Source organism: Gobio gobio, assembly GCF_949357685.1.
Source record: "Gobio gobio genome assembly, chromosome: 7".
Classification (NCBI taxonomy): Eukaryota; Metazoa; Chordata; class Actinopteri; order Cypriniformes; family Gobionidae; genus Gobio; species Gobio gobio.
The window spans coordinates 11,817,150-11,834,369 of NC_137103.1; the positions used below are offsets into that span (position 1 = coordinate 11,817,150).

The 17,220-nt window shown below is 39.2% G+C and overlaps 1 protein-coding gene across 1 annotated transcript; it reads right to left on the minus strand.

Moving 5' to 3' along the window:
* Positions 1-7,246: 7,246 nt before the first annotated feature.
* LOC307128696 (zona pellucida sperm-binding protein 4-like) lies at positions 7,247-11,745 on the minus strand (the record flags this gene model as incomplete). The annotated part of the gene is made up of 7 exons (XM_079820638.1): positions 7,247-7,312; positions 8,331-8,459; positions 9,832-10,016; positions 10,103-10,260; positions 10,334-10,431; positions 10,503-10,690; positions 11,736-11,745. The coding sequence occupies 7 exons, from the start codon at positions 11,743-11,745 to the stop codon at positions 7,247-7,249; spliced, it is 834 nt and encodes a 277-aa protein (XP_079676764.1).
* Positions 11,746-17,220: the final 5,475 nt, after the last annotated feature.

Below are 17,220 nucleotides of genomic sequence, written 5' to 3' on the forward strand. Positions count from 1 at the left end.
AAATTATCCTGTTTAAATGCATATTGCCTGCCGTGCACAGTTATGCTGATGCCACCGGCGTGGCGGTGCCACCGGCTTGGGCCCGTCATCGCTGCTCGCAGCTTTAATTATTATTATTTTATCGACTTCTCGGGCACTTTTGGGGCCCTTACCATGCTCAAAAACTCTTGAAACTTTGCACACACATCGGAATGCGCGGCCATCAGAGCCGGGCTGAAGCTGGTACCCGGGCGTGGCAGGGGGGCTCGACAGCGCCCCCTAAAGTGGGGTCTGAAAACTTGGTCTATATATCAAACACACTTGCACGTACATGTATGAAACTCGGTACACATATAGACCTCATCGGGCCAAACAACTTTCGTGCTCTAAGTTACGTGTCAGCCCAACAGGAAGTGAGCTAATATGGGTTGTTCTGAAAACACATGCTCTGGAATTTAATATACTCCTCCGAGGCCATTGTTTCAATCAGTGCCAAACTCGGTCAGCATGAAGTCAAGACACAGAGGATGCTAAATTGCGAACGGATTTTTGATATCTTAAACGGTTTGGCCGTGGCGAAGCAACGAATTTATGGCGAGAAAAGGTAAACAGGAAGTGTGTAATAACTTGTGCAAACATTGACTGATTTGGATGAAACTTCAGCTGTGTGTTCGTTGTAAGAGGCCGATCACATGGATATGACTTTTGTGAGTCAAAGTTATAGCGCCACCAACTGGCAGCAGGAAGTGTGTCACTTTCAAAAATGCTTTGAATCACCATCTTATTTTCACACGATTGACTTCAAACTTCATCAGTATAATGTGAAAACATGACAGATAGAGACATATGAATGAATTCCTGATATTTCAAATAATGCTGCCATGGCAACATGTCAAAGTTTAATAATGTTTTTGGCTGTTTGTGTGCCCTCCCCTCTATCACCAAAAGGGGGCAGTGTTGTATTATTTTTGAAACTCCCTTTCTCTCTCTCTCTCTCTCTGTGCTTGCTTATGTGATTTATGAGGACACAAATGTGTATGATGACATGGGTATTGGTATTACAACGTAGTGGTTAATGTGGACATGAACTATGACACTATATCACTACAGGACTCATTTTCTAAATCACATTTGAGTTACAATTCTTATCATCTGACAGCCGTGATTTCATGTACTCATTCAGACAGAACTCTTTTTTTAAAACAGAGGAGTGTGAGTGTGTTTTCTATACATGTGCTTTACAGAAGGTCATGTGCTGTGTTTGCAAAGATCACTTTTGACACATTTGTCTTTAAATTCATTATTTACTGACATAGTTCAAATTTATTTTTAAAAAAAATTCACATTATTTTCTACAAGTGTCTGTTTATAAGTGTCTTTTTTTCACAGAAAGTTTTTGTTTGAATGTGAATATTTGTATAATTCAGGGTCTGAGTTTTCACGTTCTCCTTGTAGGCGATTTATTCAATTTCCACTAAACTCGGTCAACGTGAAACGGAAGCTTAACGCATTAAAAATATTTAACGCAAATAACACAGCGTCCGTTTTTATATCCATCTTTGCTTAGCGTTACATGATCACCACGCTCCTATTCATGTAAATGCTTCCAAGCGCGACAAGACACAAGAGAGCGCGCTGTATGCCAGTGTCCTGTCTGTGTGTGTGTGTGTGTGTGTGTGTCAGTGTCCTGTGTGTGTGTGTGTGTGTGTGTATGTGTGTATGTGTGTGTGTGTCAGTGTCCTGTCTGTGTGGGTCAGTGTCCTGTCTGTGTGGATGCGTCTCATGTCAGCTAATCAAGGGACACTGACACACACACACACACACACACACACACACACACACACACACACTCGACGCATAGATAGACTCGCGTCAGTTTCCTGCTCACATCGAGTTCTCTTTTGCTCTTGAACAAACAATAACACAGAGGATTTTGAGTATTCTCATATTAGAGTCTTAAATTAGTTAAATAACGTCTTAAATGAACTTTAAAGAGTTGTGAGGAAATGAGATGCGCGGGACCGCGCGTGAGATCCGCGGTTGTTCTTAAAGTGATAGGAGCACTGATGATGCCTGTCATTAATGTTCATCAAAGAACAACGGGAACAGAGAAAATTGTAGCTTTAATGATGATTCATCTATATTTCATTTATTATTTATGCAGTTAAGGAAGGTTTGATAACTATTACATTTCTGTATAACAGGGAAGGCCATGGGTAAATATAACATTTATTATTTTGGGTTTATGTAAAGATTTTTTTAAAGCTACACTGTGTAACTTTTTTAGTCTATTCTTAGCTAAAAACACTTAGTTCTTTCAAAAATATATGTGCTCATTAATGTATATTTACTTCTTTCAAGTAATAAAGTATTCTCGTAAGTTTATAATATGCCATTGAAAATACATAAGGTAATGGGATCTAACGGTGGTCGCTATGTTGCCCCTCCATCTTGAAAGTACATTAGCCAAAGAGGGACATACCCGTAAATTCAAGCTTCGCCTTTCGCGTTTTAACCGGTTTTAACACTGTGCGCGTCAACTTGTTCAGACTTGTCTGGTGCATGCGCAGAGAGTTTTCATCTCAGCAGCTCCAGTAACAGAGTTATACGGAGTTTTCCTGGCTTGTTTATTCCTCAAAAGTCTGTTTTTCCTTGTGTGGTATTTCTGTGCGTTAATAACTCCGTAAGTAATAATAGTTATTGTCATTGTAGATGTGTTTCAGAGTGTGTCATCGCGTAATTCAGTTGATGTCACCTCAGAAGTATTTTTGTGTCAACATACAATAGCGTAATGCTCACCTATTTGAATAATCATTCAGTTATTAACAATGTTTATTCGTTTATAGAAAATATTTGCTTGTAATGTATGTTGATGGAAAAATGTATCATGTCTGATCGGCATATTAACACTTGTTATACAGAGCTAAACCTGCGCACACACTTTTGTAACCGGACACCGCTTGTTAGCAGCGGCAGCTCCGCTCCTTTTAATGCAGCTGCATTTAGCGCCTATATATTGTACAATAAGCTCTGGTTTACGGTTACATTATACAAATGTAACTTATAAGTATAGTTATACAGTTCTTAACTGTGTATATTCTGTCATGTCATTATCATGTATATTTAGTGTAGTGTAGGGGGATAGCATGTACAGTTTGTACAGTATAAAAACCATTAAGTCTATGCAATGTCCTCTGCCTTTCCTTCCCCTCCCCCCCTCACTCTCACTTTCTCACTGTGTGTGTGTGTGTGTGTGTGTGTGTGTGTGTGTGTGTGTGTGTGTGTGTGTGTGTGTGTGTGTGTGTGTGTGTGTGTGTGTGTGTGTGTGTGGCCACCAACTGGCAGCAGGAAGTGTGTAACTTTCAAAAATGTTAAATCACTGTCATGTTTTCCCCCGATTTACTTCAAACTTCATCAGTATAATGACAAAACATGGCAGATATAGACATACGAATGGATTCCTGATATTTTAAATACTTTCTACTTTACAGTCATTAGCTCTGACCAACAGGAAGTCAGATATTTTTGTTTGAACGTGAATATTTGTATAATTCCTCTTAGAATGCTTGAAATTACTTGAAACTCAACACACACATCAGAGATGTCTGTCAGTGGAAATGGGCAAAGCCTCAGAAATGGGTGTGTTGGAGGGGTGTTTATTACAACATAATCATGGTTTATGAAGACATTTCATGTGTCCCCGTAAATCAAAATAGCTTTAACAGCATACTAAACAATTTTTTAATAAAAATGTAAAAATGCAGAATGTTTTCTGTGATGGTAGGTTTAGGGGTAGTGTGTGTGTGTGTGTGTGTATGTGTATGTGTGTGTGTCAGTGTCCTGTCTGTGTGGATGCGTCTCATGTCAGCTATTCAAGGGACACTGACACACACACACACACACACACACACACTCGATGCATAGATAGACTCGCGTCAGTTTCCTGCTCACATCGAGTTCTCTTTTGCCTAGGGTTGCCAACTCTCACGCATTTGGCGTGACACTCACGCTTTCAGGCTCTGTCTCACGCTCTCACGCTGCCCAACTTAATCTCACGCCAAATTGCCAAACCTGCTTTTGATATTAAACAATGTCTAAGCTTTTACATTTTTTAAAGTTTTAATGCAAAATTCAAACAATAAATAGCGTTTTGGCGCTAATATGGCATAACAGTTAAAGCCAGAGTGTTGAAAAACCATACGGAGTTGCGACATGCTCTATCATCTCCCGGCGGCGCGCGCAGTCGTGCTTCACAGAAATCTCAATACTTCTAGCGCTGTGTCAATACATTTGAATGGCTTGATACACAACAGCTCCACTTTACAGGGGTTTGCAGCAAGTTTTGGTAAACAGTACAGCATAGTGTGCATTGATTATTACATCAACCATACAGGATCGTTTTATAATGGAGAGTAATGCAACAATGTTAACATTAATGTTAATGTTTTTTATTGTACTTAGCCTTCAGGTATTCACTAATTGGTCATACTCATACTAATTGATGGTCAAATGTGACCATACACCTTAACTATTTTTCAATTAAATAAATGTTCTATATTTTAGTTCAATAATATTTATTGAATATTTTGAGGAGATCTTTTGGTACTAAATACTAGTTGTGCAATATTTATTGTCAATAATGACCACTTAAAATATTTTTCTTCTAATATTTGTATTATTTATATTACAATTAGTATAGTAATAAGGTTAAATTAGAGAATTATTTTTCAAAGAGGCAAATTAGAGTCATTTTGTGGAGTCAGCCTGTCATTAATGTTCATCAAAGAACAACGGGAACAGAGGAAATTGTAGCTTTAATGATGATTCATCTATATTTCATTTATTATTTATACAGTTAAGGAAGGTTTGATAACTATTACATTTCTGTATAACAGGGAAGGCCATGGGTAAATATAACATTTATTATTTTCATTTATTATTTATTTATTCCATTTATTATCATTTATTATTACAATACTCTCCTTGAAGTTTACTTCCCGCTACTTTTTCCCTCTTCCTCCCAACCGCGGCTGCAACTGTCTTCTTCTTCTTCGATAGTAGCCTAAGCCAGTGTTTCCCAACCTTTTTTCAGTCATTTTATCATACGTTACGCTAGGGGTGTAACGGTACAGATTGCTCACGGTTCGCTTTGTATCACGGTTTAAGGTTCACCGTTTCGGTACGGTTCAGTATTTGCTATGTTCAGGGAAAAAAGGACTACTGTCAAATAAAACAAAAGAAAATAATAAGAACAAATCATTTAAATACAAGCAGCAGCACAAATAAATACTATTGAGCAAAGATACTAATAAAATAAACTATGCTTTTCAGGTTTTTCAGGTACGTCTAACATTAGTTTTCAGGTACAGAAATTGATCAAATGTAAAATAACATTGCATATATGACTGTATAAATTAAAGATTAATCCTATTAAACTTACAAACGTTATTCAATCAAGAGCAGTGAGTGATGCCCTTGTCTTTTGTTTGACATTAAACAGACAGCAGTAAAGGCTACTGCCCCTTTAAGACCTCGGATATGCGTCGTCTTTTCTGGACTGTATAAAGCTTACTTAAGCCATATACAGACTATGTCTGCTAGAATACTCATCAATATGTTGACATACTTTTTGCGTGAGTTTGTCCATTCAAGAGCAAGACTTGAAAGAGAACTCAATATTTGCGCGCTGAGAGACGTGTGCGCGCTCTCGGATGAGTGCACGGAAAATTTTCTCACAGTGCGCGCGACTTCTCATTTGCGTCTTCTGGCACTAAACCAGATAGTTGCGTGTTCTGAGTTAACACAATCAGAACGTAAAAATACGGGATATTTTACGGGAAAATACTAAAACGGGAAGACAGCGGGAAAAGAGCTAAAATACGTGAGAAACCCGGAAAAAACGGGAGGGTTGACAGCTATGGTGTGTGTGTGTGTGTGTGTGCGATATGTAGGCTTAGGGGTAGTGTAGGGGGATAGAATGTACAGTTTGTACAGTATACAAACCATTAAGTCTAGGGAATGCCATCTGCCTGTCTTTCCCCTTCCCCCTCTCTATCTGTGTGTGTGTGTGTGTGTGTGTGGGGGGGGGGGGGGTCTCTCTCACCCTGTGAGTTTGTGTGTGCGCCTTTCTCTCAGTCCTTCCCCTCCCCCTCACTCTCACTCTATCATTGTGTGTGTGTGTGTGTGTGTGACTTTCTCTCTTGATCATAATTTAACCCTTTCATATAGGCTATCACAAATAACTATCACTTGAAATAAAAACGTCATGTGATGTGTTTGCCAAGATCACGTATGATGCACATGTCTTTAAATTAATTATTTACTGATATAATATAAATGTATTAAAACATAAATTTCACATGATTTTATAAAAGTGGCTATTTATAATAAACTTCCATAAAATGTAGACACGCATCTTACTCTTACCTGACACTGATATTAAAATCATCTTTGCAGTTTCTGTGATTTGGCTCCATTTATACATTTTTTATTAAAAAAAATTTATTGGACCACCCATATTGAAATTAAAGCATGTTTTATGGTGCATAAGATTGGTGCACAAATGGTAGCTAAGGTAGCTCAAAAACACATGAAGAGAAGTGTTAGAATAAAACAACATCAGCATTCGAATGGTATTCTGAACTCATTCCAATTTGACCTTTGACATAATCTGACATGAAATTCATATAAATTTAATTGATCTCATAGATGTGGCTGTTGTGGTTTGTGGTCATAGCAGCACCAACTGCTGCAGTTAATGTGGTGAATTCAGATGACTTTGACATAGTCCTTTTATGTTTTCCCATTTTAAATGCCTATTGCCTGCCGTGCACAGTTAAACTGATGCCACCGGGGTGGCGGTGCCACCGGCTTGGGCCCGTCATCGCTGCTCGCAGCTTTAATTTATTTTTGTGTTTTGTTAGGTTTTAAACTTAAGTTTAACTGTTTTGAAAAGAGTATGTAGACGTGCAAATTGACCCTTATATTACATAAATATTACATTTTGGTGGTGTTTGTGTCCAAGTGAGAAAATTAATGTGATTTGAAAGTATACGTAATTTAATGTATTTTGTGCCAAAGCAATAATAAATGATCCACAGTTTAGCTCACAGACTGATGTTGTGATCACTGAAGTTTCAAAAAAGTGACTTAAGTATTGAATAGATATAGAATAGGCAAGTGCTAGTCTTAATTGACTGAGACTTGTTACAGCACTTGCATACTGTTGTCCCTTGTTGGTCTGATTGCTTCTATTGCTCTCCTCATTTCACACATCACGTCTGCCAATTGCATCAAGCCACATCACCGTTGAAAGCATAAGGCTACATTCTGTCTGAGAGATGCCACCATGGTAAGTGAAAAGCATTCCAATATAGTAAATTAGAAAAGTAATCAAAAAGTGATCAAATGTAAGCAGGTACATTACTTTAAGTAATTGAAATAGTTACACTATTACACTTAGGGTAACACTGTAACTGATTAAACTGCCAAAGTAACCTTCCCAACACTGGTACTTTCCAATTCAACCCATTGCAAGGATTCCACCAGTAGTGGGCAATCATGCAATGTAAGCAATGATGGTGGGATTCACCAGTTAAGGGACTAAGCAAGCTTTTATGAAAGCACCAGTCTAATTTTCAAAAACATGAGGCTAGCCTAAAGAACAAGGCTGGTCACAATTTGGACTTAAAAAGGACAATGCAGGTTGATACGGATTTTATTGCAGATGCAATGCTGAACTTGCATGACTTCAGGGGGGCTTTCAAATGGCACAAAAAAAAAAAGGGACTTGGCATGCTTGAATATAAGTACAAGCAGTTATGTTAGTCCAGCCATAAAGCCGCAAGGAGACCAAAACAACCCCTAATTTGGGCAGAAGCTTGGCTTGTTTAGTTCAAGTCAAGTCCAACCTTGAAGCAGAAAAGGGAACTCTGGTTTAGTAGAGTGGCCCAATAAATCAAACTAACAGTCATGAAAGATCAATACCAAAGAGACACGGTTGAGTTAAGTTTATTAAAACTACTGAAATCACATGACCAGGTTAACTTCTCCACTAGACACCACAGTTTGCCCACTAGAGATGGTCTTGACGTTAGCATCTCTTCCTGGAAAAGAAATGGTAGAATCGTAGAGGCATTTAAAAACCAAATTCTCATGGTTCCTGAAGTCTGTTTACATCAAGCACTCACTTTTCCTAGTGCAGCTTTGCTCACAGGAGCCAGAAGAGGGATGGCACACTGCTGTACTACAGTGGATGAAGATCTAACAGAGGGGAAAAGGGTTAAGCCACAGAAATCACTATGTAAATAAAAAACTAATATTAAGGATTCAGGTAAGGCTGCAGAGCATACGGTTTCCTGTAGAGGAGCCAGTGATGCTGGATCCACAAAGGTGAACATCTTCACAACAAAGCGCTTGTAGTGGGTTGGGAACTGAAGACCAGAAGATCCAGCCACCGGAACCAATGTGGTCAGGTAACGGTCATCCTGGTAAGGGCATCTGAAAGGCAGAGAGGCAGTAAGAAATGCCTTACAGCACACTTAGGGCCTGAAATTAACTTAACCACCAGACACTGTGGCAGGTGGATTTAAAAATCCACCTGCCACAGTCTTTTACCAGCCACTTTTTTTCCCCCCTTGACTTTAAGTTCATGTGCTTCTCCGGATTTTGTGTGTTGTAAATTATTCTGAAGAAATTCAACAGTTTTCAATCAGCTTTGACATTTAAATCTGCATATCTTTGATATTTTCAAATGGGGGTTTTTCCATAATCTTATTAAATAAGCCATGCTTCAGCTTTTATATTCTTACATTTTATCTATAAATTACATTAGAATAATAAGACACTGTAGGGCTGTTACCAATCAAATTAAATATTTTACAAAAAAAAAAAAAAAAAAAAACTGCATAAATTATGAGATTGTTTTAAATAATTTGAATACGTTGGAAAGAATGTTTAAGCATGAAAGTAAACCACCAATAGGTGGCAGCAGGTGACCATTTTAATGATTGAGTCGATTCGTTTAAACGGCTGATTCATTCAAGAATGAGGCAGTCGTTTATGAATAGGTCATTGAATCTTTGGTACAAGCGATTCAGTCAAAGCGCTGAATCATTCAGTAATGTTACTGTCAGTTTATTATAAGCCTACATTAGGCTATTATTCACTATCGATCGCCACTTACGCTAAGTTAATGCAGAATCACTCTTGCATTTTGTTGATTCCCTAGTTGTTATTGATGTTTTAATCTGTCAAGTAAAATTCTCACTTGCCCCTTGAAAAATCCACTTGTCCCACAAATATTGTTCTTTAACTTGTAAGAATACACATTTAAGTTACTAACAAAATCAATATAAGTAACAACGCTTAGAATATACATTAAAAATCTTTTTATTCATTGATGTCCCATGTCATAGACAATCATACTGACTGCTGCTAATCTGAGTCAAGATATAGCCCTACCGCAGCTCGTATGTGAACACGTCACACAACGTACCGGACACTCATCGCTTCCCAACAGCCAACATGTACACCCACACCTGTGCAACTGTCATTGTACTGTAGCCTACGTCAGCGTTGCATTCTCATCCCATCACACCAACAGTTTAATACTCGCACATCCAGACATAGTCAGAGAAGGGCCTCATCTTTCTGATCGCATGAACGTAGTAGCATCCTCTCAAACTGCCCAATGAATCACTCAATTCTCATTGGCTACCTGCCAATGTGGCAGGTAGATTGACAGTGTTAACCACCAATTGCAAAATTCACCCGCATTTGGCGCATGGTCGGGTGTTAGTTTCAGGCCGAGCACACTAGATGGATAAAGACTGGCCTTACTCACCCATCAACCAAAAGGTCCCACTGGGGTAGACTGAGTGGACTGGGGGTTGATGTCGCCCAGCAACGTCCCAGCATTAGGAAAATGTTGGGGTCGGTCCTCTCCAAAATGCGCACCTCAACATGCACAGGCTCCCGCAGGACTTTTGTGACTGGATAATCAGCATCACCGTAGTAGGATGTGTATGCCTCATCCCCTGAGGAAGAAAACCAGCGTTTAACCAGAAACTGCTGCAACCTGGAGTTTTAGAAAATACTTATGCATACTTGGACAGACACTTACCTTCTGCACAGCCTTTGGTGACACATTGACCATTTGCCAGTCTAAGCTCCAACCTGAGGGGTCCAGAAGCTGCTACTGGTGGAGGTGCAGGAACAGTGTTGACCTCCACAACCAGAGCTTCCACAGAAGTAGCAGAGTACCTACACTGGAAGAGAAGCCTAGACAACAAATAGTGAGCATGTACCCTTTGTCAAGGATTCATATTTTTTCTAAAAAAAATAAAATACCTACTCAAAATGGCTGTCTCTTGTGATGGAACCCAGTGGTCCGACACCCACTTCATACGAGGAGGTCATTCGGTTTTCATACACCACATATCCACTGTCCTCCTGCAAATAGTAACTGTTGGCATCCAGTCCATTCTAAGCCATGCAGAACAGAACCACAAGCAGCTACTCACCATCATGCTTGTGCCACATGCAGTGACAAGGAACTGGTATATAGCAAAGGAAGGTGTGGATCCCACAGGACTGCAAGGTGGGTCGTTTCCAGCCAGGAGATGGACTGAATCCAGGCTCAAGCGAGGTAGGGTAACATCTCTAGCCACCACTACCACAAACTGACCATCTCTTATACACTGGACAGTCACTGGATCAAGTTACAAGAGCAGGTTATTACTGAGGAGTGGTTTAACATGAACACCTTTACATTGACTCACTCTTACCTGCCTTCCCATAGAAACACTGCTGTCCATTAAAGCAGCAGTTGATAGCTTCACACTCAGCACCACTGATACCAGGTGGGCCACATTGGATCTGCTCATAATCAGCTACAGCACATTTGTCAAGGGGCTCTGCCTGCGCCACTGGCTGCTTAGGCTGAACCTGCTGAGGAAACTGTTGACTAGCATGTTGTTGAACCTGCTGAGGAAACTGTTGACTAGCATGTTGTTGAACCTGCTGAGGAAACTGTTGACTAGCATGTTGTTGAACCTGCTGAGGAAACTGTTGACTAGCATGTTGTTGAACCTGCTGAGGAAACTGTTGACTAGCATGTTGTTGAACCTGCTGAGGAAACTGTTGACTAGCATGTTGTTGAACCTGCTGAGGAAACTGTTGACTAGCATGTTGTTGAACCTGCTGAGGAAACTGTTGACTAGCATGTTGTTGAACCTGCTGAGGAAACTGTTGACTAGCATGTTGTTGAACCTGCTGAGGAAACTGTTGACTAGCATGTTGTTGAACCTGCTGAGGAAACTGTTGACTAGCATGTTGTTGAACCTGCTGAGGAAACTGTTGACTAGCATGTTGTTGAACCTGCTGAGGAAACTGTTGACTAGCATGTTGTTGAACCTGCTGAGGAAACTGTTGACTAGCATGTTGTTGAACCTGCTGAGGAAACTGTTGACTAGCATGTTGTTGAACCTGCTGAGGAAACTGTTGACTAGCATGTTGTTGAACCTGCTGAGGAAACTGTTGACTAGCTTGTTTTTGAACCTTCTGAGGAAACTGTTGACTAGCTTGTTGTTGAACCTTCTGAGGAAACTGTTGACTAGCTTGTTGTTGAACCAGCTGGTCAGTTTGCTGTAACATCAGAGTTTGAGGATTCTGGGGCAGATTACTCCACTGTGGAACAGCATGACAAAATGCACAAACCCACACATAAAGTGCCAGTGATTGAACAGCACACCAACTTCCTGCCATTGTTCAACAGCTTGTCACACTGTTGAGATGATGCCCTTTGGTCTTTTTGTATTCTACAGATTTTGGCTAATTAACGATAATCCCTCCCTCTTCATTAACAGTCATGTTTCTCCAGACTTCCCCAAATGGGGGCTTACGCTACCAGAAAATTCTCATTGGTTCTCAAAATTATACGCATGTGATGTTCCTTGACTGCAATTAGTCAGATTTGTCATATTGAAGACAAATAAAATGGTTAATGCTCAGGGCCCGTATTCATAAAGATTCTAAGAGTCCTCTCAGAAAACTCCTAACTTAGCTTAAAAACTTTTACGTAGGAGTCTTAGCTTAAGAGCTATTCGGGACTGATCTGAGAGCAACTCTGAGCAAGGAAAATACAAAAACTTTTATCTTAGTGAAGAGGCGGGGCTGACCCCGTTGCTACGTATGACACAGTCTTTTGAAGACTGTGATTGGTTGGTTGTCCAAAAAGGGGAAAAAAGGAGCGCTTTTAAGTATAGGGTCTATTCTAAGCCTTCACTTTGAAATTACAAGCGCAAATTGTCCTATTTTACCGTTCTCTCTCATTCACACACACATTATATATATGTATATAAATCCTTTTATTATTTACCATGCTGTTAATTTCCTATAAGGTATTTGATTGGCTTAGAATTATAAACGTTGTTCCACTCTTTCCAATTCCACTGATTGCTGGCATGTCTATTTAATTGGTGGTTTGAAAGTTGGGTTTAATGCAACAAACACGATCTAATATATAGCGTCTTATTAAGTCACTGTCATCCATTGTCTTCAACACATTTCTTCTCCCTCTTCGTCTTTCTGCCATTTTCTCCGCTGCTAAAGAAACTCTTAAGCCTCTTAAAAGTTCTCGTCCATGCTCCTAACAAATTTGACCTTAAGACCTCTTTTAAGGGTTAAGATTCTTTCTGAATAATTTTTTTCTTTACTAGGATTTTTTAGTTAATTTTAAGAGTAAACACCCACATTTCTAAGAATTTTCTTAGAATTTTGTCACTAGGAGCTATTCTTTGCTTTAAGATTCTTTATGAATACGGGCCCAGGTTTTCTACTGGAGCTTGCCCAAAGTCCTTTGGGTAGATGTTTGGTGCATTCTGCTTTGCTTGTAGACATGCAGAAATATTAACTAGCATTGCTACTTTTACCATATCTTTATATGGCAGAAATAGTAAGAGTAGTCTATAGTTCCAAATTTAGCAACACACTCACAAACCTCCCTAAGCACTTCCCCTCGGGGCAATCCCTGTCGCCAGTTTGAAGTGTTCCACAAGTGGACAAGAGAGGTTTATGTGGACAGACCCTCAACTCCTTGATTATGACAGAGGGGACGAGTCTACTCGCATATACTTAGCAGTGTTGGGGAGTAACTAGTTACATGTAACTAGATTATGTAATTTAATTACAAAATAAATGTAACTGTAATCAGTTACAGTTACTGAGAATTTTTTTTATAATTAAATTACAGTTTCTTATGAAAATGATAATTGTTACAAAGGGGGTTACATCTGAATATTTAAGAATGTTGAATAATATTAATTTGTTGCTTTGCCTGTTTTTGATGTGCAGGATGCCTCTTGCCATTTACAGTGTTTTTAAAAAAAAATATATATATACAATTGCTAGGACCCATTTCTCAATACTTAGGTCACTTTTTCAAAACTCTTCACACAGTTCTCCTAACAAACTTTCAACTCGGCACAGCAGATCATTACACATTCAAACTGCACTAAAACTACCAAAAAATAATTATTTCCCCGAGCAACAAACACACTTTGTCAATCATAAAACGCAGACCCAAAAAACACTAATGTCAGGTTGCATCATACAATGATTTCAAGGATTATATCAATGATTTTCTTTAGCAAAATTTCTTTACAAAACCAGAATGACACTCTCTACTGCTTATAGCCTAAAGCCTTGTTTATACTTTCGCCTGGCTCCGCAGCGCAAGCCTCTGATGACTGCGCGCGCTCCTCCCCAAACGGACGAGGCGTTTATACTTGACGTGCTCGCCGTTGTACTATTCTGTGAAACGACAGAGGGCGACTCAGAGTAGCTACACAGGTCACAATATTTATTTTAATACACTTCACCAAAAACCATATTACAAAAGAATTGTGTAAAACTCAGTAAACCTTGATATTATTACTTGTGACATGAGAACAAAATGTATGCACACATGTATATACAACTAAATTAACGATCTCTTAAATATTTCCTAATTTCACTAAACATTTTAATTGAGTTTCGTGAATTTTCTTTTATTAAACATAGATCTTTATTTTCAATAAATTGGCTTATTAATGTCTGTCTCCTGCTGGCAGCAGGAAGTGTACCACATCAATGTGACTTTGCCATATTTCTCCTATATTTACCACTATTCACTATTTTCCCAAGGCCACCGGGTGGCAGTGGCCCCAGTTGCGAGGGCCCTTTTTTTCTGTTCTTTTTTTTCTTGGTTTTAAAAAAAAAAAACTTTTTTAGGGCCCGAGAACCGATGGTGTGAGGACCCTATTGTAATTGCTCAGTCTATTCTTCTTCTTCTCCGAAATGAATCGCATTTTTGAGGGCCTAAACAATTCTCCGGAGTCTCTAGGTAAATTATTATCAAAATAAAATGTAACTTTCTTCTTTGGATGGCTATAACAGGGTCATTTTAGAAAATTTATATATTTAAAAGCCTATCAATCCCAAACGAAAACTTCATGAAATTAGGTGAGCATAATAATTCTGAGAAAACATGGATACTTTTATGGAGATCGGACCATAGGTGGCGCTATAACTGTTAAAAAGCTTTAAAAAAATATTTCCTTAGTAAATTGCCTGTAGTGGCTGTATTTTCTATTCTATCTATGATCTAGGTCAGTGGTCTTCGCTATTTTTTTCAGGAGAGCCACACTGATAGGACAAAATCAATTGGAGAGCAACTTTTACCGCAAAGTTTCAAAAGTTACATCCAGTCATAAATAGCATGTCTGCTTATCAGTCTGTCATCCCTGAACATACAATATGCTATGCAATAAGTACAAAAGGTAGATAGATAGTGGATAGGCATAATATATTTTTAATGTAAACTTTCTTTTAGTGCTGTTTTAAACTAGATTATTCACACATTTTTCTGTTTAAAAGACGTTTTTAGTATATTTTATGATGTAATAATTTCACAGTAAATTACCAAATGAATGTAGAAAAAACAAAGACAGTATATTTAAAATATTTGTTCAATGGCTTTTTATGAATGAAGGCCAGTATCACTGATACTAATACTGATACTGATGTCTCTATGAAATAGACCCTCCCCGATTTTAAACATTAATTATAGCCATTCAACTTTACAGTATAATTGAAGGCTTTTTAACATTTATTAGGCTTCAAACTTCATTAGTAGTTAGTGCTGCTGTGACTTTAAGATCTGCCGCTGCCAACATGACGCCGGATCTGGCGCACTGTCACACGCGTCCCATCTCCTCACAACTCTTTACGTTCATTTAAGACGTTATTTAACTAATTTAAAACTGTTCTTCTGAGGATACTCGACGAAACAGACATTTAGGCGTTATAGTTTGTTCAAGAGCGAAAGAGAACTGGATTCTGGCACGCTGTCTGTGCTCATGATGCTGGCACGCAACCCACACCACTCAACCTAGTTGACAATGCGTATCAAATGCACATAAAAAGTCATTTTGGCATATAAATTGCATGATAAATACAAATTGTGTTATAGATATGCATTTCATGAGAACATGTTGATCTATATGAGCACATTCACCGTTAAAAGTTGGAAAAGCAGCCAAAACTGACCACTCCGCAGTGAGTCATGGGCGTAAGGGCAGAGCAAATTTAAATATCCTTTCTAGTCTTTTTTTCCATCTTGTAATACCATTGTTTTGGGGTATTTTTTTATTTAATGATTTGTAATAGAGCAGACACTTTGGGCCCTATCTTGCACTCAGCGCAATTGACTTTGTACACCGACGCATGTGTCATTCCTATTTTGCACCCGCGCAAAGCGCGCTTTTCCCTCCACAGAAGCACGTCGCTAAACTAGTGAATGCACTTGCGCTACCTGGGCGGTTCAGCGCAAAAAAGGAGGCGTGTTCCGACGCAAACAATCCCTGGTGCTATTTTGCTGTTCCATTAAACAATTGCGCCACTGACCAGAAAAAACCTAGTCTAAAGTCAGTGGCGCGCTGCGCGTTGTTCATTATGCTATTTTAAGGGCGCATGCTTGACCATAATGTATAGCGTGCACAACGCGCATACACTTTGCTCATGTAACCTACACAGATGCAACAGTTATTTTTGCAAATCATAAATTGTTACACTAAAAAAATATTAACACATGACATGACGGAAATCATTGTGGTGTGCCACGAAGATGTGAAAAAATAGGCATAAATCTAGCTTACAAATGATTCAGGCTAATTGTAATAATTAAGGATAAGACCTGTTTGCCCAATAGTGGCAAGACATATATGTATATAAGGACATCTGACAAATTGGTTTGTCCGTCAAGAACCAGGAAAAAAAATCGACTGAAAAACTGAAAAAACTGAAAGACTGAAAAAAAAAAAGACTGTGAAATCACCTTTTTCATAATGTACAACATTACAACTTCACTTCTCTGTCTTTCACTGCTCTTACTAGCACATCAGTCTCCTCGGCTGTGAACCGCTCCTGGCGTGCGCCTGGTAAATACGCCATAATAATAGCAATCCATAATGGAACTTGCGCACCTGCTTTTAAAGGGAATGTTGGATGACGCTCGGATTGGTTTATTCACGTTACGCCCAAACCACACCTATGAATAATGAAGCTACTTCAGACCAACCCATTTTAGATTTGCGCCGGGCGCAAGAGCCATTTATCCCGCCGGGAAAATAGCAACAGCGCCGAGACCCGCCCACAAAGTTACTTGCGCTTCACGCTTTGACACTTGCGTTTCAGATCGTTAAAATAGGGCCCTTTGAGTTTTTAATGGGTTATGTTATAGCCCTGCTTGTTTTTATGAAATATATGTATTGACTGCATGATCATTTCACTGTATTATGTACTGCCAGGCGAGCCGCAGATTAAGCTGGCGAGCCACGCAATGAGTAACACTGATCTAGGTGGTTGCAGGCTTGCTAAAAAAAGAATCTTGGGACATGTGGTCTTCACCTCACAGCCGGTGGAAAAGAACCGGGATAGGACAAATCATGTTCATGGATGTGATTATTAACGTTACTGTAGTGAGAAGCAGAAGCAGGACCGAGTGCTGTGGAGCTGAGCAAGGCCGCTGGAGTGATTGTTAATGAGAAGAGCGGCGGGACTTTTATTATGCCACAGTCACCGCGCCACTTCCGGCTTTCTGGTCATGAGCACGAGGTAACGCAGCTCTGTTCATCATATTAGACACATCTGAGTGTGTTGAAAATGATGTTATGACGTTACTCTGTGTGTTCTCTCTGCGGC